This window comes from Scomber japonicus, chromosome 2, assembly GCF_027409825.1.
Source record: "Scomber japonicus isolate fScoJap1 chromosome 2, fScoJap1.pri, whole genome shotgun sequence".
NCBI lineage: Eukaryota > Metazoa > Chordata > Actinopteri > Scombriformes > Scombridae > Scomber > Scomber japonicus.
Genome location: NC_070579.1, coordinates 16,295,639 through 16,316,803, shown reverse-complemented (window position 1 = coordinate 16,316,803; position 21,165 = coordinate 16,295,639). Strand labels below are relative to the sequence as shown.

At 39.9% G+C, this 21,165-nt stretch overlaps 2 protein-coding genes across 2 annotated transcripts; one reads left to right on the top strand and one right to left on the bottom strand.

Annotated features, from left to right (window-relative positions):
• Positions 1-356: 356 nt before the first annotated feature.
• On the bottom strand, positions 357-11,322 carry usp38 (ubiquitin specific peptidase 38). Its single transcript, XM_053340769.1, has 12 exons — positions 11,264-11,322; positions 11,115-11,181; positions 7,232-7,922; positions 5,694-5,829; positions 4,726-4,855; positions 4,412-4,513; positions 3,865-4,023; positions 3,460-3,653; positions 3,237-3,330; positions 3,014-3,120; positions 1,297-2,644; positions 357-681 (listed from the first exon to the last, which is right to left on the bottom strand). The coding sequence occupies exons 3-12, from the start codon at positions 7,911-7,913 to the stop codon at positions 517-519; spliced, it is 3,117 nt and encodes a 1,038-aa protein (XP_053196744.1). The 5' UTR covers positions 7,914-7,922; positions 11,115-11,181; positions 11,264-11,322; the 3' UTR covers positions 357-516.
• A 695-nt stretch (positions 11,323-12,017) lies between these two features.
• Positions 12,018-20,325, top strand: smarca5 (SWI/SNF related, matrix associated, actin dependent regulator of chromatin, subfamily a, member 5). Its single transcript, XM_053340782.1, has 24 exons — positions 12,018-12,287; positions 14,004-14,129; positions 14,231-14,397; positions 14,618-14,718; positions 14,828-14,928; positions 15,049-15,228; positions 15,414-15,569; positions 15,673-15,804; positions 15,945-16,013; positions 16,129-16,238; positions 16,355-16,581; positions 16,809-16,930; positions 17,060-17,212; positions 17,344-17,476; positions 17,673-17,821; positions 17,926-18,048; positions 18,145-18,252; positions 18,340-18,453; positions 18,558-18,680; positions 18,795-18,927; positions 19,020-19,138; positions 19,317-19,529; positions 19,631-19,741; positions 19,855-20,325. Exons 1-24 carry the CDS (start codon positions 12,213-12,215, stop codon positions 19,918-19,920), a joined length of 3,111 nt encoding a protein of 1,036 aa, XP_053196757.1. The 5' UTR covers positions 12,018-12,212; the 3' UTR covers positions 19,921-20,325.
• Positions 20,326-21,165: the final 840 nt, after the last annotated feature.

The window sequence follows — 21,165 nt, the reverse complement described above, 5'->3', positions numbered from 1 at the left end:
GTGAGGTGAGGTAATGTCATAAACACTCAGTCAGATAATATCTTAAGGTTCCAGACTGAACCAATTTCACATGTTTATCAATAAAACTGGAAATACCTTCTTTTTTTTAGGAAACTAATAGCTGTTGAAGTTACTTTAATAAGAGCAAAGTTTAGCCATATTTTTTTTTACATAAAAGGAGAAAATACCTTCGCATCAATGACTCTTGTCCACCTAAAGTATCTAAATAAATTAAAATGGTTAAATGCTGAATCCTATAACAGTGGTATAAAAACTGTTTCAATCAAACCTGTGAACAAAATCAAATATAGGTTCAGAATCAGCGCAGATATTCTGTGTTTGCATGTGTGTGTGTTTGTGTGTGTGTGTGTGTGTTCTAAGATCATTTCAGTGCTATTTTTTTAATTCGATTATATGCACATCTATGGTATGACAGTTCAGACTCCTGTGTGTATCAGTCCATGACTCCCTTGGGGTCAGTTCATCTTGGTTTCCTGCAGCCTTTTTTTTTTTGGTTCAGAAGACCAGTCTACTAATGGTATTGAAGCCCCCTCCCCCTCCTCCTCCACCAGATGGGCCGCAGCTCCCCGGTGGGTTATTGTCATCTGAACCGTTGGGCTTGAATGAGCAGGAGGATGAAGGGGCCTGGAGAGCCTGGGTCCGGGCATTGAGCTCCTGTTCCTATTGACAGCATGAAGGGACAGAGAAATGTTTCCAAGTCAGTTTTTTTTTTTTTAATGCAAAACAAGAGTAAAACATCCACAGTTGCCGAAGCAATACCATGGCAAAGAGCTACTTTATGCATGGTGTAGTTCTATGTGGGTGACACTGCATCAGAGTTTTTCACTTGACATTGATACAGCACCCTCTAGAGGTAATTTACGTTAGTCACTTGCGGTGGAATGTCAACTCAACACAACACAGTTCAATGACTCGTGAAATTACACTTCTCGTCTTTTAACAGGACAGTTCAGATTTGGCTTCAAGTGTATTAAAAAAAAATCCTATATACAGTGCAGACTCTTAGTTATCTATAGCCTGTTTTCCCACCCTGACTTTCCACTTGAGAGACTCTTATACAATCGTCAGCCTTCATAACCACCTCACACTTCCGAGGGTTGGTGTTAATGATGTTTTTGTGTTTCATCTTGAATAGCCAATGAATCCTTTAGTGGCATATCAAATACTTACCCTAATGTCACTTCACATGTTGTCTGCATTTATTGGTTTCATTTATAGCAACTGTTTAAATATCTGGCCTCCATGTGGAATAATTTGTGTTTGCCCCTTGCTTACCTGTAAATACAGCTTGTTGTCCTTGATGATAGCATCCAGTAGTTCTTTCTGCAGTGGAGGCTCAGCACTCAATCTCATTTCGTTTGTCATCAGTCCCCCATTTATGTTCTTCCCTGGTAGCTCCTGTTTCCTGTACATGAGCACATAAGCTGTGTCCTTGGGGAAGCGATTAGTAATGTTTTGCACTGATTGAAAGGATGTGAATGTCACTCTGCTATCATTGAACAGCAGCCAATCCTTTGCCTCCTGGCCACTATTTGGAAGTGTGTCTGCTTGTTCAGGTGGAATTGAGAGAGCTGAGCAAGTGGAGAGGCTGCTCTCGGCCTGACCATTCCCCAAATCCTCCTTGAGGGCGAAGCAATTGGCTGAATGCTGTGCTCCATCAGCTCCATTGATGTTACGACCGTAAGAGTAGTAGTGGCCACTCTCAGATGATATACCAGAATGCATCACCACTGAGCTGAGGACATAGGGCACTGACTGGACGAGCGCGTTTCCTCCTCTGTGAATCTGCTCCACTCCATCGATTCTCTCGTTTTCATCATCCTCCTCATCTTTCTGCGATGGTTTAAGCTTCTTGGCCAAATTCTCACTGCTCTCTGGAGAATCCACTTGTAGAGGGGAGGATGTGGAAGAGGAACATGTTGAAGGCATTGAAGGGTCATGAACAGGAAGTCTCATGAGAGGCGGGATGGTGACATTGTCTAGAATCTTTCTGCGGACGTGGCATTTGGCATCGTAAGAGAACCGCAGCAGGGTGAGGATCAGGTACTCAGGCGCTGACACTACTTTCATGCTCCTCTCTGCCCGCTGGAGAGAGCTACACTTCTCACAGAAATAGGCATTCTCTTCATCCAGGATCTCTGGAGCTAGGAAATAGTTCACCAAGTCAGGCACAGAGAGAGGAGGCTCATTTGTCACTGGCACAAAATGGACATGGCTGGTTGGGGTTTTTGCCGAGCCTGGCTCAGGAATTTCACTGCCACCATTGACAGATCCCTGACAAAGAATCTTGGGCTCCTCAGAGGGCCCCTCAGGTTGAGCACCATCCTGAGAAGTGGCAGAGGGACAAAAGGCCAAAGAGAGGTCTGTAAAAGGCTCCTCTTTCTCAGAGATGCTGTTGCACTGCATACAGCGAATACCTGTGACTAGCTTCCCGCCAAACATTTTCTCTGTCACAGTCCTTCTGTCATCATCAGGTTTGGATTCTGCTGGAGTCAAAGTGCACTCTTCATCCTCCTCTGGAGACGTCTGACCTGTTGGGTCTGTGCTGCTTGAGTCAACAGGGGAGGCAACCTTTGGCTTAGCTGATTCCAGTACCTGAAGTGTTTTCTCCTCTTCGTGTAACCTTGAGATCAGGAGACAGGGACGCTCAACATTGGGGGAAGAAATTCAACTGTGCATCTATTATCATTTGTGCTAATGCTGTGATGTTGCACCACATATATTTGTTGATAACAAGCCCTCATTCACATCTAAAAATGTAGTTCCCCTTCAGTTCATTGTGATCTTACTAGCAAAATAATTTTATTAACAATTTACTATTCTGCATTCAGTGACACCTATTCTGCATTCAGTGCACTGTTGTATCATTTTGCCTAATTTAATTCATTTGGCACAGAGGAACAAAAGCAATTTTGTCTATTAAATAGACACACAAAGTTGATGCAATCCTATTATGATTGATTCATCCAATCTGCTTTTAACATTAATGTACCTGTCCAGAAGAAATCGGAGGTACTCCGAACAGTCCTGCTGAGAGCCCACATTGAACCAGGGAGGTCGAGATGCTTCCAAGAAGTTTCTGGGGGCGTATGCTGCCCTCTGTAGGAAACAGACATGCACCGCATACATATAGAATCAGTATTATTGTGTCATCCACTGTTATTGTTCACCAGTGATAAAATCCTATCATTTCTATTACACAGTACAACACCAACCTGAGTGTGTGCAAGGAATGCAAAGAGCAGCTGGAGCTTTTTCATTAGGGTGTTGGAACCATTCAGACGTAATGATAAAACATGCCGTCTGAAACTGAGGAAAAAAGAAGTTAAAAACATTCAGACTGTCCATATCTATGCTTTATATATTCACAGTGCAAACTATCAGTGCAACAAGCACTTGTGTCTTTGCTCATTGAGTGTGTCTGTGTGCCCAACTCACTCCGTGGCCATGAAGAGGGTCTGTAGGATGCTGTTCATATAACAAGTATTCCCCAGGTTCACCAGGCCAGTTTTGCCTGTTTCCGACTTCCCAGCTTGCCTAAGTGGACCCGAGGCAAATGAGTTGGACTGGGATGTCCAGGCACTTTGATTCAACACCAACTTGATCTTCTCTTCTCCTGGTTTTGGGAGATCCTGATGAGACAAAAAAGATTAGATAGTGAACAAACTTTGACAAGAAGGCAAAAAATATGTTCTTTCCCCTTCTTAAAATGAATATGTCTTCAACTTTGTGATTACTTGTGCAGTACTCCAAAAAATATCTTTTGCTGCACTTGGTGATCAATGTTTTCTTTATACCAACATATAATGCATTAACAGTATAATGCGTCCCACACTCTTTTACCTTGATGGCCTCTAGTATATGGTCATAGAGGTCAGGGAAGCCAGAGTACTGGTACATCATGCAGTGTATGAGCTCAGTGAATTGCAGCAAGAACGCTTTGCTGGTTGAGAGGCCATCTGTCCTCAAGGACTGGACGAGATGCACCACATGTGGAACAACCTGGAGCAGTGTGGAATGAAGAGAAGAGAAAATGTTAAGGTAATTTATGATGCTGAAGGTACTGCTAATATAAATCATACAAATCTACAGCTGGAGGGTAGCTGCACATAAGGAATCCTACAGAGGGTTCAGTCTCATTTGCTAAGTATTTTTAAGACTACTCATGTTTTTCGATACTAATAAAAACTGGCCAACTTAAGGGCCATTGCTTGGCATTTAAGTGCTTCACACACCATTAGCAGGAGAGCAGTGCCAAGGCCTGGGGTTCTGGGAAAAGAAAGCTATGCAGCTTTGAAGTAATTTAAGCCAGAAGAGAAGAAAATGAGAAAACCAATAAAGTGGCCATATGAGAGGGAAATGGTCTGTGAGGAGGCAGGAGGTCCCTTACCAAATGGAAGGCCTCCGGAGAGTGCTGGAAACTGAGCAGCATATGAGAGAGGACAGCAAGCGCCCCCTGCCGTACAAGGGGGTACCACAGACGACTAAATACCTACAGAAAGAGGTGAAAAAAGTCTTCATGTCACAAATACATCTATTTATCTTTCTTTGTAGTAAAGCAAGATATAATAGGTGAAACAAAACAGAATGTATTACTTGACAAGGTTGACACAATAGTGCAATAATTAAGACATTTATATCAACTAAGAAATTGTAAATGTAAAAGTCAGTAACAAACCAAAATGAGAAATTCTCACTACAAACCAGTTCAATTTTGAGCAGAGTAACATCGATGAGGATAGTGAACTTCTGAACTGCAGCCAGTCCTTTCAGTAGAGCGATGACCCAGGTATCAACATGTTGGGCCAGAGGCCAGGAAAGCCAGTCAATCATTCTAAAAAGACAGAAGAAAATGCTGAGTGTAAATAATGTGAAAAATACTGTTAACATTGGTAACAGTGCCCCTCCTTATATATGTTACAGATGTAGTAAATATTAAGGCTACGTTCACACTGCAGTTAAAAGAGATCCGAATCCGATTTTTTCGCTCAAATGTGACCCATATCTGATTTGTTTCTGACAATGTGAACAGCACAAGTCACATTGAATCTGACATTTCCAAATCCGATTCAGGCCACTTTCAAATGTGGTACTGAATCGGACACATATCAGATTTGTTTTAATGCGACTGCAATCTGAACAGTCAGGTAGCATTTAATGCGACTGCAATCTGAACAGTCAAGTAGCATTTAATGCGACTGCAATCTGAACAGTCAGGTAGCATTTAATGCGACTGTAATCTGAACAGTCAGGTAGCATTTAAGGCTGCTTTGACGTTATTCTGGAGCAACACACAGCAACACACAGCTAATGCTCCGCATAATGACATCATTAAAGTGTTCATTTTCCTTCTCCCGCTCACAAATTTGCCGGCTGCCACCACACACTGTTTTTAACATTAGACCATAAATGAGACTACCAGAAACCAGCTGTTGCTGTTGCCATGTTCGCTTCCGTAAACACCGTTCTGTGTGTGATGTCATTAATGATCAACTGAGCATGCGGGTCACTTCAGGAGCATGAGCTGTTCACATCGCAGTCTGCAGACAGGCCACATTTGTGTGTAATATGAACAGCCAAACAAAAAATCGGAGTTGAGCATTAAGGCCTGCAGTGTGAACGTAGCCTAAGAGAATAAAGATGATCTCAGATGACAAGATGTATAAGGTAACCTGCAGAGGGCTTTAGTCATGCTTGCGTCTTTAACGTTCTGGTCTGTGGTGAGACTCTTGATAAGCACTGTGATCATCTGGACTGGGATGTGCTGGACCAGACTGGCCAAGGCGATGGATGGGTCAAAGGAAGGATCTGCACAAAGAATATAAAAATGAACATATTAACACAAGCATAGCCTCTCAATTATTCCAGTGGACATTAAGTGAGGAAACATGTACATTTCCAGTCAAATCTTACAATTGTGAGAATTTCACTGAGGACAAAAAGACAGGAACAACTTATAACATAATGAAGTCCAATACAACACTACCACAACTTGAAAATAGCTGCAAAGATTAATCAACATTGATTATTTCAAAATTGTAAACTTCACAAAAGGTTATTGCAGGATTGTTGTTTTGGTTACATTATATTTATTGTAAGTTATTCTTGTTGTACTGTTCTGTTTCTTTCCCCCCCAATTATGGATCCAAGTTCTGAGTCTGATTCAATATGAATGTTTTCCTAAAGCTGCACACAGAGCCAAATGTAAGCCAACTTTAAATGTGATAAAGCATTTGTGTATATTTGACAACTTAATACTTCTGTGTTAAGAAAATATATCCTGTGTCACAACTTTTCTTTGATGGTTTCCTACAAAATGTTAATATCTGTGGAGCCGAGTATGGATCTTCTAAATGTACCACCTGGACAGGATTTTGACAGCATCTCTTAATCCATTGCGTGAAAAAAGCAGATGTTAAAATGTAGTTTTAAACGGCAATGATAGAAGTGTGGTTCATCCGACAAAGATAACTGAAATGTTATCTCTGACTGATGCATGCTGCTGGTGTGGGTATTTAACTCAAGATGCTGCCTGCTGTTTGTTTGTGCTTCCACACAGTTCAATCACTGGAAATGCTGCACATATTAGGTTTGGGACTTCTCTAACATTCATTCATCAAACAAAAAAATGCAGTTGTTTTTTTTTTTTTAACTTTCGCATGAATTCTGAAAAACATTTCTACAACATATGCTCTTCAACATTTGCTGTTGAAAATGCAATCTTTGAATTACTGGATTCTGAAATGAATCGCAATTAAAAGTGTGTGCAATGAGACCACTGCCTCAAAAAATGTAAAAAGAAACCATGTACCAATAATATCTAGTATTGTTGGATGAACATCCAAACAATTGAGAACTAAGCAGAGGGATAAAAGCCCTGAAAAACAAACTAACTGTTCCTAGTAGTTCAATTATGCAAAAACTGCCAAGATTCAATGAGAGAGGGGAAATTGCCAAATGCAAGTTCTTTTCCATTACTGGTAGAAAAACATCTATAAATGTATTTATAACATCCAAATACATTTGTGACACATTTGTATGATTATAATGCTTCTTTAGGACATCTACAACTATTTTAAGTTGTCTCTAAACTACAGAAAAATAAAGGCAGTTTTTGCTCAAGCAGCAATTCTCTCACAGAGAAACAAGACACTTAATGCTAAACTGTAATCACACGCATTAAACCATGTTGCAAAGGAAACAGTCTCACCTGTGGAAGAGATGATGGCAAAGACTTCCTGCAGTGAGGGCAGCAGTGTAGCTGGATCAGCCTTCCAGATGTTCTGCAGCAGTGTGCTAACCTTTGTCACCTGCTCTACATACTCTCTCAGCTCCTGCTCTTGGCTTGCAAAGCAGTGGAAGTAACTGATGGTCCTCACCAGCTGCTGGCAGAACAAAATGCCTGACTTGTCTTTCGGGATGCACTGCACAAAGTCTGACAGCATGGTGCTCAGGTGGGCACAAAGGGTAGGCTCGGGACGTTCACACACCATCCTTAGAACCTCTACCTGGATCACGCTGAAGATCTCCAGCACCGAGGGGCAGCTGATGAGCAGCCGCAGGCAGCAGTGAATGTAGTCTATAGCGGCTGGGTCTTTGCGGTCCAGCTGGCCATAGCCCTGCTGGAGAAGACTGAGGACAAAGTCTTTGCTGAAGAAACGCTCAAATTCTGGGCGGTGGTAACGTGCGTAGGCCTCCAGGACCTGGAAGCCAACCTGCTTCTGAAAGGCATCTTCACCAAGTAAGATGAGGCGAGTAGTGAGAGTGAACAGCGCCTGACACTGCTCCTCCGTCACTGCTTTCTCTGCTGCTTCCACTACCTTCTTCACAATGGCCCTCTTCACTGGAACAGCGTGATCGGAGCTGATGAGGCCCTCCAAAATCTTGTCCATGATGACAATCTACAAAAAGCAGTAGAGGAAATTATTTATTAACACTTGAAATCATGTAATGCTTGCTTCAAATATGGTGCCACATTTCTGATATTACTTATTGGTTTAAATTAAACTGAACACGTCAAAGAGTTTGGTCCAGTCCATGATTGGTGTATGGAGCCCTTTCCACCTCAACCAGCAAACATTGTCAGCATTTGTTGAGCGAACACTGTCAGCACTCAAATGCAGACCATGGACTCAGCTAAATTTTCCTAACTGGAATGCAGACTGTATAGACTTTTTTTTCCAAATTGTTCTTATTCTTGACTTTTTTAATTCATAGACAAGTCAATAGACACTGAAACACAACAACACATTTCGTAAAAAATTTAATAAAAACAAGCAACCTGACAAAAAAATAAGTATAAATTAACAAGTAGGACAAAAAAATCCCCACTGACAAAATACCTTTATATATATTTGAAGGCAAAATAAATTGACAAAAATAAATCTTACATTAGACAATTCCAAAATATATGTAACATGGTTCTTTTTAAAGTGAAAATCAAGACACTGAGGATTACATTTTGGAAGTATATAAATCTATACCTGCTGTTTACTGAACATGTGAATTTGAGTTAATGAAGACTTCCAAACCTTCAGTGTGGGAAAAACATGTGAAAAAAAATCTAACAATATTTGCTTTTCCCCAAAAGACTAAAATGCTGAATCTTTTAAAAGTGTTTAACTTTAATATATCAAAAGGAGTGGTAAAACATACTTTGAGCATAATAGACTGAAAGAAGCCATATTGTTATTTATAAGTACTTTCCACTCTGTAACCATTTCCTTTTCTTCAAATCAAGTGTATTCTCAAGTAGTGTGGGAGCATATGGCATATTTACACATAAATTGAGGCGTTCAGTGTTTTATTTTTATTTTAACATCCTGCAAATTATATATGAGTTATTTGCAGATACTTGTTTGTAAATAATTGTGGATACTGAGGAATATTGTCTCTTGAAGGACATGAACACATTTTTTAGCCACAAGGGATCAGTGTTAAGCTGTCTGGTGACACCTACTGCCAATATGTCAATCAATGCAACGGCCTTTACTGTCCAGTAATAGTGTTTACACAAAGGAAGACCTACCTGCTTTAAAATTACATAAAGAAAGAATTAAACAAATATCAAATATTGTTTATTTATTTTAGTCAATCGACTAGTAATCATTTCAGTGCCAAATTTAAATACACAGAAAACTTGATAAACAAAATAAGATGTTAATATTCTGTAATTATTCATTTCTTTTACCCTGAGCATAGCTGAATGCAGCAATGTTGTATATCATGCTTAGAAATGTGTACGGTAGTTACATTTCAAAACATATCTTTGATCTTTGAAATAACTCACATATTTGAAACTGTTCCAAAATATTTGCAAATGTGAAGTGATGAAAATTTGATGTAAGGTGATTACTGAACTCTCCACATGAGCAGCCATACAAAGTATAACACTTCTACATTTGTAATAGACAATATCTGTCATATAATAGAAATATACTACATAAAAGAGATTTCCAGTCTTACCAATGGAGAAATATAAAAAAAATGATTTAGAATTTTTCACTTGTATTGTTGAATGGGATGTTCATTGCAAACCACTTCATAGGCTATAAATGCTGTGGTGTGTGGAATAAATAAATAAACATTAAATAAATAAATATATAGAGCAGGGATGTCAAACATAACAGCCCACCAAGGGATCCAATCAGGCCCACTGGATAACTTTGCAAAGTGTGGAAATTGCAAAAAAAAAAAAAGTAATTCCAGTTTTTCAATATAATGTGCCATTATTCTCACTTGTTTTCACTCACCATTCACAATCAAGGTTTCTGGTTTTCTGAGATAATTGTCTGAATCAAATCTGAATCACATCACAAGTCAAATTTTTCCTCAGTGGGCTCGGACACATTGTTATCCGTATCTCTTACCATGTTACCCCTAGAGGGTTTATAATAGTAAAGTTATAACATGCATTATATATAGTACATATTATTTGTAGGTTATTACACAATAGTTTTACTGGTCTGACCCACTCATCAAATTGGGCTTTATGTGGCCCCCGAACTAAAATGAATTTGACACACCTGCTATAGAGGAGCTGTCTATATTCTTCGATTATCAATTATAAAGTTTAACTGTTTAAAGGGTACGTGGAAAACTAGAAACTAGAATACTATTTTTATTTATTAATATTTCAATTCCTGATCTGGTTTTAAGTCATTTATAAGAAAGGCATGTTGTTGTTATGTATAATTACCTTCTTGATTCACTCACTTCACTTCAAGAGGCTAATATTTATCATGTGGCACAAGTGTACACAAATAAAGTTTAAATTAATAAATCTATTCTGTTTCTATTATCAAGTATGAAGTGTAAAGAGTACGTGGAAAACCAGTTAGTAGGTAAGATGGTGGTATTAATCTTTTTTTAATAGTTAAGTTCCAGGTCTGGTTGAGGTCATTTATAAAAAGGCATGTTGTTATTGTTTTCTTCATTTATAAAATGTCAGTCTTTCTAACAGCAGCAGACCTAGAGAATAGGCAGCATTATTTATAATTACCTTTTTGATAGTAACCCACTCACTTCACTTCAGGAGGCTAATAATAAAAATCTCAATCATATTCATAACTGCTTGTTTCATGAATACATGTATGTGTGCGTCTGTATTCTGTTTTTATTGTCAAGTATAAAGTCTAACTGTTTAAAGAGTATGTGGAAAACTAGTTAGTATAGTTGAATGATATGAATTGTGGTATTCATAAGTTCCTGAAGCGGACTTCGGGAGGCTAATCATAATAATAATGTGTGTGTGTGTGTGTGTGTATGTGTATGTGTGTGTGTGTGTGTGTGTGTGTGTGTGTGTGTGTGTGTGTGTGTGTGTATTGTTAGCATGACAACGCTAGCTGAGCTTTACCTGTTAAACACTTCTGGCATTTAAAACATGACAACCATTTATCCTGCTCCTCCGTAGCGCCAGTTGTTATTAATTAATTAACAAATTAACGTCCCTTCAACAACAACAACAACAACAACAAAATGAACAAAGCCGACAGACAGGTTTGACGTTAGCTTGAGAGACGCTACCCTGACTTAGCATAAATACGCCATTTAGTGACAACACACAGCCTGGACACGTTCAAATCTGCTCTTACCCAAATCAAGCATGTCAAAACTGTCCCACCAGAATATCCTCTGCTGTCGATCGTTGTTTAAGGTCTGCTGGAAGATACAATTTGAGTGTTATTTTGGTTCATTTTGATCGCTCCCAATCAGCTGATGAACCTCCCAGTGACGGCATTACCGTGAGCAGAGACGTTGGTAGGACCCCGGTGTGTGAGGAGACCGCCTGCTCTGTTGTTATTGATTTATAGTTGGAAAATATGTAAGCGATGTCTTCAGTCGTTTTGATTTAAAGTATTTAAGATGTTGTCATTTTTTTGTTCAAGATAATACTGAGCAGTTTTCGCACTTTGGAACATCTCCTGTGCTGTGTTCAAGTACTCCTCGTCCATCTGCACTATTACAAATCTCAGGTCGAGATGTCTTTTGTTTTGGGCACATCATCACATCTTTTCCCTTTTTAAACTGTTCACTTTTTCCTCTTCCCTTTTCAGTGTCTAATTATTAAGATACAAAAAATGTATAAGCATCACATTAGAGATAAGATAAGATCAGGTTTTATTGATTAGCAACGACACAAGAATCAGACCAGAGCGCCATGGCTGGCTGGCTAGATATTTAGACAGATAGATAGATAATGGGTACACTAACCCTAACACACAGCTGAAAATATTCGATAGAAAATTAGAAACGTAATCAAAAAAATAATCAAATGTAATATTGATTAAGTAATTTAAATAGTTGCATTACTTCTAACCCTGCTTTTTGCCTCTTCATAAATACTCAAGTTAAAATTACATCTCAACTCTTTGTGTTGTTCATTTTATGCTAAATTCCCATATTTCCTACAGTCTCTGAAGGCAGCATCATCAACTATCGCGATAACACACACCCACACCAGTTAGCGCGCTCCGGTGTCCCCCCAAAAAAATCATGCTAGCGCGAGCGTGCTCCGTGTGAACAAACGGAGTCTCTTTCATTGTACATAACCGGACAGTTCTCATATACCGGGGGAAAAGTTCGGTCAATCTTTACCGGATCTTAGCACGGGATCACACCAACTAACGGACGCTACATCTGAATCGAAGAAGGACTTTGATTTAAAGTAAAAAAAAACAAACAAAACAAAAATGTCGGAGAGCGAAAACTGCGTGGAGCCGCGGGAAGAAGAGCCAACGGAACCTGAAGAAGCCGGTGGAGCGGAGGTAAAGATGTTTTTAATAAAGGGAGGTATTGTCTCTTCTCAGTGCCGCGCACATTTACCCCAGAGCTACCAAACAAAAGTATAAACCCTCTTTAACAACGCCAGTCTCTCAGCTGTAACTTCATGTAAAACTTTCACTTTGTCAACATTAACGCAGTGAGCTAGCCGTGGCGCTATCACAGACGTTTCCCATAGCAGCCATTTGACGTGAAATAGGTAAACACAGGTGTTACTAGTGACATTTAATTAAGATTTTTTGTCTATTTTTAAAGCCTCAATACATTTAATTAGCACCTGTGTTTACCTGCTAACTTATTTCATGTCAAAATGGCTGACGCTCTTGTTAGCTCATGACAACAGTAGCTCTGTCCCAGCTCAGAGCAGCAACCAGGCCAGCCTTGTTTCATAAGCGCCCCCTACTTCTTAGCTTAGCCCCACGCTAGCTCCCCATTGATCACACCGCACAAGGAATCCTCAGGCGTGTTTTTTTGTTTACTCCTGGGTCACAGATCCATTGCAGATACCCCTTACTTATGATGTTTCCTGTAGCACCTTATCCACGGTTGTGATGAGGACCTTATGGTTATAGTTTAGCAGCGTGACCAGCAGGGATAATAATAAGTGGGGGATAAGAGAAACTTGGGGTCAAGTTAAGCACCTCAGCTCAGACGATGACTGGTTGGGGTTCAGGTTAAAGACAGGGGAACAGATTTCTTCACAACTTTTGGGGAAATAACATTAGAAAAGCACACCGGTGGAAACAAGTGAAGAGCAGCACAGCGCTGTCAGCCATCCTGCCCGCCTCTTTGTTTTCAGTGGGTCAGTGCAGCTATGCAGGGATGCTGCTGTAAGCGATGCCTCTGCCTGCAGCTTGGCTTTTTAAGCTACTCTTTGTGTTAAAATCATAAATTCAATTCTTTATAAAAAGAAGTGTTTTTTTTCCTAGTTTGAAGTTAATAAGTTTAAGATAAGATCAGACCATACAAACTTTATTCACTCACACGCAGGTAAACTTAAGTGTCTCACTATAACAGAAGTACAAGAACATATGTATAGTAATTTTAAAAGACTATCATATTATAATACATGAGCATCTATAATACACAATGTGAAACAAGAAAGTAAAAGACAAAAGGAATACAACTGGATGTTTTTTGGGAGTATTTTGGGTGTCTTTATATGTTACATCTACTACTACTAGTTCAGGTACTCTATTTATTACATCTCATTACACAAGTATAAGAGAGTAAAAATATTTGGTTTCAGCTCCCTCACAATGCAGTAAGGAAAGGAAAAAGGAATATTTAAAATAGCAGTAGCAATGTAATAGATACAAGTATAAACAACAAGAAGAGTATAAAACATGAGTTTATGTATGTAAAGTGTGGTGTAGATCTGTCTTTTGAATACATATATACACTGTAGATGAAGTCATTGCAGCAGCAAAAATAAAGTTTGGGAAGACTGAAATTGCAGAAGGTAAACAGCTACGGATTTATAGTGCAGCACAAAAGACCTGCAGCAACACTGCTTCACAAACTGCAAGGTGAAAGAGAGGCCTAGAGTAATCAGGATTTCAAGTAGGAGGTGAAACATGCTGTCCATAATGGTCAGGTCCCACACGAGAGCTGGCCTTCAAAAACATTTTGTCTTGTCTGGTTCTCTCTGCGGTTGTTGGAGACGGCTAATGAAAAGGTCTCTTTTCACCCTTTTTCAGGAGAAGTCCGACTGCTCAGATGCTGGAAAGGAGTCGTCTTCAGATGCAGGGCCAGATGGCCAAGATGCATCCTCCTCCTCCTCAACCAAAACTAAAGATTCTGCTCCAGGTTATGAGGAGAAAGTGGTAAGGACACTTTACTCTATAGCTTACATTATATGATAGATTATTATGTTCTTTGATAAACTACTAAACAAATCCTTTTTGTTCCCTGTGTGTGTGCGTAGCAAACAGACCGGACCAACAGATTTGAGTACCTGTTGAAGCAAACAGAGCTATTTGCTCATTTCATCCAACCAGCTGCACAGAAGACCCCCACCTCCCCCCTAAAGATGAAACCAGGACGTCCTCGCATTAAGAAAGATGAGAAGCAGAACTTGCTGTCTGCCGGAGAGTGAGTACATATCCACAAAATTTAGGGCGTACAGACTAGAAGAGGATTCAAAGTTGTCATTGTCTTATTGTTTTGTTCTTTTCTGACAAATGTTGTTTCCCCACTGCTACTGTATTTTGGATATCTTATAAGTCCACGTCACAACTACTGCTTACTTTATTTTTGGATGTTGATTAAAATTGTAATTCTGACACATTATGCCCTTGTCTGTGTTTAACAGCAATCGCCATCGCCGCACAGAGCAAGAGGAGGATGAAGAGCTTCTGAACGAGAGCACCAAGACTACTAACGTCTGCACTCGCTTCGATGATTCTCCTTCTTGTAAGCAATTATCTGTTTTTATTTAGGCTTGAGAAGAAGGCACAATGAGCACAGGTGAATATACGGATTTAACATAAGTGATGATTACGTTTTCTTGTCTCTTGTCTAGATGTCAAAACAGGAAAAATGAGGGACTATCAGGTCCGTGGTCTGAACTGGCTCATCTCTTTGTATGAAAATGGAATCAACGGTATCCTCGCTGACGAAATGGTCAGTACTTTCTCATATTTGCACGCCTTGAGTTGGATTCCAAGTATTTTTATTGTGCAATTGTTACGTTTTCATGTACATCTACGTCTCACACACTCTCTCTCTTCATACCTTTTTCAGGGTTTGGGAAAGACACTGCAGACTATTGCCTTGCTGGGTTATATGAAGCACTACAGAAACATCCCTGGTCCCCACATGGTGCTGGTGCCGAAGTCCACCCTCTACAACTGGATGAATGAGTTCAAGCGATGGGTGCCGTCACTGCGTGCAGTCTGCCTGATCGGAGGCAGAGACGAGAGGGTAAGCTTTATCAGAATTTTATGATTCACTGAAAAAGGAAGTGTAACTGGAAATATTCACCATGTTTGGATATGCTACATTGTAATGTTTTCTATTGTTTAAATACATCATATTGCTTTTAGAATGGGAATACATTTTGTCCACACAACCACACCTGTTACAAAACATTTTTCCTCCAATATCAGACTGCCCTGATCAGAGATGTCCTCCTGCCGGGAGAGTGGGATGTGTGCGTCACATCCTACGAGATGCTGATCATTGAAAAGGCCGTGTTCAAGAAGTTCAACTGGAGATACCTGGTCATTGATGAAGCCCACAGGATCAAAAATGAGAAATCAAAGGTCAGAATGTTACTGAAATAGGCACTTGAAGATTTTCACCAGAACGACATCATGTTTCATGCTTAATGTGCACAAAATAGCTCAATACATTAATTTCTCCTAGCTGTCAGAAATTGTGCGAGAATTCAAGACCACCAATCGTCTGCTGCTGACTGGCACACCCCTTCAAAACAACCTCCACGAGCTATGGGCCCTGCTGAACTTCCTGCTGCCTGACGTCTTCAACTCAGCAGAGGTAAGAGTTGTCTAGAAATGCACAGGATTAATATTTCACTATAGTATAAGCCAACTCTTAAAATGGACTCAAGTTCTTTATTCAGACAAAAAATGTTCAGTTTTCTGGTGCTTATTCAATTTTCTTCTTTCCCTCCCAAGGACTTTGATTCCTGGTTCGACACCAACAACTGCTTGGGTGATCAGAAGTTGGTGGAGCGTCTCCACACTGTATGTATTGAATTTTTCCCAATAAAGCTTCAATTTAATCTGTATTTATTTTACACAGTGTTGCCCTTACTTTGTTTGAAGCACAACTTTAACCTGTATGTGTTTGTATTTGTAGGTTCTGCGCCCTTTCCTGCTTCGTCGTATTAAAGCTGATGTAGAGAAGACTCTGCTCCCGAAAAAAGAGATCAAGATGTATGTGGGTCTCAGTAAAATGCAACGAGAATGGTAAGTTTCCCAAATTAAGCTTAACTCAAGTTAGTTTGTTCTACACAGCTAATAAAGCACATATTAACTTGCTTGTGCAGTTTTGTGTAATATGAAGTCATGTCCTATCACATCAGGTACACAAAGATTCTGATGAAGGACATTGATATTCTGAACTCGGCGGGTAAGATGGACAAGATGCGGCTGCTCAACGTTCTCATGCAGCTGCGGAAATGCTGTAACCATTCATACCTATTTGATGGAGCTGAACCAGGTCCCCCTTACACCACGGATCTCCACCTGGTGGTGAACAGTGGCAAGATGGCGGTGCTGGACAAGCTGCTCCCCAAGATGAAGCAACAGGGTATGTAGATGAGGACTTTTTGGAACTGTCTTTATGTACAGTAATTAATTTAGGCAAAGTTTACACCTACCTATGGTCATTATTTACCCAGTGGCAACAAAATGTTAGAGAGAATGGACGGAAACATGCTAATATCACTTTGAAACTTGTTAGGGTTAGGGTTAGTGGTCATTAAGTTATTCCATACATTTAATTGACAACCAATATGTTCTTCCCTTTATTTTCAGGCTCCCGTATTCTCATCTTCAGTCAGATGACCAGGATGCTGGACATCTTGGAGGACTACTGCATGTGGAGAAACTACGGCTATTGTCGCCTGGATGGTCAGACCCCACACGAGGAGCGACAGGTATGATGCTTACTTCAGACTAAGAGAGTAGTCTGTAGATTGAGATTAACTGATTGATCAGATGTTGTTGCCTGAAAGATCAGAGTCATAAAAGACATTTAATTTTCATGTATTTTTTGTATGTTTCAGATCTCTATCAATGCATACAATGAGCCAAACAGCAGCAAGTTCATCTTCATGTTGAGCACCAGGGCTGGTGGGCTGGGTATCAATCTAGCTACAGCTGATGTAGTCATCCTCTACGACTCAGACTGGAACCCTCAAGTTGACCTTCAGGCCATGGTTAGTACTCTGAAGTGCTGAACTCTCCTATATCTTATTCTACTGTAACAATATTATATACTGATTACTTGTAACACTGGTTGTCTTAGAGGCGGGAGACTTGACTGATCTGTTTTTCTTCTTCATTTCAGGACCGAGCTCACAGGATTGGTCAGCAGAAGCAGGTGCGTGTATTCCGCTTCATCACTGAAAACACAGTGGAAGAGAGGATTGTGGAGAGAGCCGAGATGAAATTGCGCCTGGACTCTATTGTCATCCAACAAGGTACCCAATCTATCAGCTTTGATTTAAAAAAAAAAAAAAAAAAAAAAAAAAAAGTTTAATCAAATATTAGCAGCTGTCATTAAGATACCAGTGTAGAGTGGTTCTCAGAGGAATTTGAAATCCGTATTATAACAGATATTGGATGAATAAAGAGAAGGGCAAGCCACTGATTCGTCTTCTGATTTGATTTTAACAGGAAGACTTGTGGATCCAAGTGCAAACAAGCTGGGCAAAGATGAGATGCTTTCCATCATCCGTCACGGTGCCACACATGTGTTTGCCTCCAAAGAGAGTGAAATCACAGATGATGACATTGATGTTATCCTAGAGAAAGGTGAAAGGAAGGTGAGTCTGGGTGCATTACAGTAGTATATCCCTGATACATATGTTGTACTAGAATTTTACATTATTTACATCCCAATGAAAACACTGACCATATCATCCTCTAGACTATGGAGATGAAGGAGAAGCTGTCTTCCCTGGGTGAGAGCTCTTTGAGAAACTTCACCATGGACACAGAGAACAGCAGCGTGTACACATTTGAAGGAGAAGACTACAGAGAAAAGAAAAAGGTAAACAGGCTACACATCACTAGTATTGAGTCCTTAATCACCTCATCCTAGGACATGAATGTTTGAGCCTTAACCTTGTTCCCCTCCTCCATTCAGGTTATTACCAACTGGATTGAGCCACCTAAGAGAGAAAGGAAAGCTAATTATGCTGTGGATGCATACTTCAGAGAGGCTCTGCGCGTCAGTGAGCCCAAAGCACCCAAGGTATGGACGCATCAATCTACAAACACTCTCTTCAGATATAAGTGTTACCCTGTCATGGCATTACATCTGTTTGATTCCACTTTCCAGGCTCCTCGTCCTCCCAAGCAGCCAAATGTCCAGGACTTCCAGTTCTTCCCTCCACGTCTTTTTGAGCTTCTAGAAAAGGAAATCCTGTTCTACAGAAAGACCATAGGCTATAAGGTACAGATGTGTTTTTCATATAAGAGTGATATCTTCTAAAATTACTGGGAAGAGTGATGTGAAAAGATGTGTCTAAATCAGACTGTGGTTGTGACTCTTTTTAGGTTCCCCGTAACCCAGACATGCCCAACTCAGCCCAGGTCCAGAAAGAGGAGCAGGCTAAGATTGATGAGGCTGAGGCCCTGACAGAGGAGGAGCTGGAGGAGAAGGAGAACCTTCTGCAACAGGCACGCTTGATCAATATAACCAGAATTTTGATTAATATGCAGCAACGCAAAGCAAAGTGGTTTGTTTTTTGATCTTGACTGTGTATATTTGGATTAACCGTGCCTTCATTGTAGGGATTTACAATTTGGAACAAACGTGACTTCAACCAGTTCATCAAAGCCAACGAGAAGTGGGGAAGAGACGACATTGAGAACATTGCCAGAGAGGTTGAGGGAAAAACTCCAGAGGAAGTCATGGAATATTCTGGTAAAGAATCACTTTTATCTTGTATTCAGAAAATAAACCCAAAGTTTGGCTTCTTAGCAGGTTTGGTGACTTTATTTTTTGTGTCCCTCCAGCTGTATTCTGGGAGCGCTGCAATGAGCTGCAGGACATTGAGAAGATCATGGCCCAGATAGAGAGAGGAGAGGCCAGGATTCAGAGAAGGATTAGTATTAAGAAAGCACTGGACTCAAAGGTACATGGCAGTTAATTTGGGTGTAAATTTCTGGTTTATGTCTAACTTTATCGCATTAAGTCTTTTGTTACACACTTAAACTCTTAATCTTGCACTGATCCCTTAATTGTCTCTTCATCACATCACTCTTGCTAATTAGTTAATGGTCTCTCAATATGGTTCTCTTCTCCTTGCCCAGATTGGTCGCTATAAGGCCCCATTCCATCAGCTCCGAATCTCCTATGGCACTAACAAAGGCAAGAACTACACAGAGGAGGAAGACCGATTCCTCATCTGCATGCTCCACAAGCTGGGTTTTGACAAGGAGAGCGTGTACGACGAGCTCCGTCAGTGCATCCGTAACTCACCTCAGTTTCGCTTTGACTGGTTCCTCAAATCCAGGACTGCCATGGTGAATTTTGGCGCTCTTCTGTACTTTTAAAGTTTTTACATCTTAAAAACGTAACATTTTAAAGATTAAAATTATGCTTTGATTTATGTGTGTGCGTGTAGGAGCTCCAAAGGCGATGTAACACACTGATTACACTGATAGAGAGAGAGAACATGGAGCTGGAGGAGAGGGAGAAGGCCGAGAAAAAGAAGAGGGGTCCAAAGGGTGGCTCAGTAAGTTAAAAATCTAGCGGCTCAGCATACAGGAAGTGAATAATGTAAAGATTAGATTGCAATACAAAATGGTCTATGTCCGATAGCTCTATTAATTTTGTGTTTTTTCCTAGGCCCAGAAACGGAAGTCTGAGGGAACTCCAGACGGTCGTGGACGCAGGAAAAAACTGAAGTTGTGAAGCTGTTGACAACTTAGAGCATACACTCAGAATTTGCGAGCGGCAGCCAGCTCCAGTAATGTTAGTCTTGGTGTCTGTGTTTGTTTTGCAGGCTGTGATGATGTACTGTGTCAAACTCTGATGGACTGATCTGGTTGTAGTAGGTTTTAGGAAGTGCTCCTTCACAAGCCTGCCTAGTCGTTACTTACCTGAATACTGCAGCTGTGCTGGTCTAGATTTTGGTCCTATTTTTTTACCAGTACTTAATTGAAATGTATTTATGCCTGTTGGTTGTACCACATTCCATTGCTTGAAACAATATGCACCCTTTTTATTTTGATGACATTTGTTCTTTTATTTCCCTATGTGTAGTAGAAAATGTCTTTTTGAACATCAAATAAACTTCTTCCCCTTTTTAAAAAAAAATGTTTGCACTATGGTAAATAAAACACTAATTCAAAAAATGACATTTATATTTGGCAGTTGAGGTTTACATACATCCAAACTCTTGAAATTGACACACAATTAATAAGCCATAAAAGTATACTAAAAGTTGGCACATGAAGATATACTGTAACCTGTAGAATAATCATTTTTTGGTGCCGCACATATTTTTATAAGGACTTCAACAAACCAGAAATACATATTTCATAATTGTTCAAGTTTCCCCAGGGTGTATTAATACCTTTTTTCCATAGTCCTACATTTATATGTACATGGGTTGTTTTGCATCTGGTTTCAGCCACATTGACCTGCAAAAATATTTAAAATTGAAATTTCTGCATTCTCAAAAACTAAAATGACAACATTTACAATCCCTTTCAATTACACCATATTGATAATGTTACTCAAACATTGGGTGGGTATACTGCAGGCTTTCCTAAGCACAACAGTAAAATAGCAACAATAAAAATCATTTAATCACATTATCATTCATTAAGGTCAGCTTCAACTAACATTCAGTCCATTGTACTCTACTCTCCACAACAAAATAATGAACACAGTGAATTACAGTGATAAAAAAAACTTCGTAAACTAGGAAATTCTTTTCTTTCATGAAATTTAAACAAGGTTGCCTGAGGTGATCAAATGGCATTTTCTAAATTGGGCTTTTCATGCGTTTGCAAACATTGGATAAAAAGGGATATTTTACAACTTTGCAACCAATGAAGCAGGTAAATATTTGAAGGGGCTTCTACTTACACCCAAAGGCAAAACCCTACAGTACATTACAGCAAGAACTACCCAACATCAGAGATCAGAAAA

Coding starts and splice junctions, on each gene's coding strand:
- usp38 (XM_053340769.1), bottom strand. CDS start 7,913: ATGGACAAGATTTTGGAGGGCCTCATCAGCTCCGATCACGCTGTTCCA. Junction 4,856..5,693: donor ATGACTAAAGCCCTCTGCAG/GTTACCTTATAC, acceptor CTGTCTTTTTAG/AATGATTGACTGGCTTTCCT. Junction 4,024..4,411: donor CTCCGGAGGCCTTCCATTTG/GTAAGGGACCTC, acceptor ACACTGCTCCAG/GTTGTTCCACATGTGGTGCA.
- smarca5 (XM_053340782.1), top strand. CDS start 12,213: ATGTCGGAGAGCGAAAACTGCGTGGAGCCGCGGGAAGAAGAGCCAACG. Junction 14,929..15,048: donor GTATCCTCGCTGACGAAATG/GTCAGTACTTTC, acceptor TACCTTTTTCAG/GGTTTGGGAAAGACACTGCA. Junction 19,742..19,854: donor GGGGTCCAAAGGGTGGCTCA/GTAAGTTAAAAA, acceptor GTTTTTTCCTAG/GCCCAGAAACGGAAGTCTGA.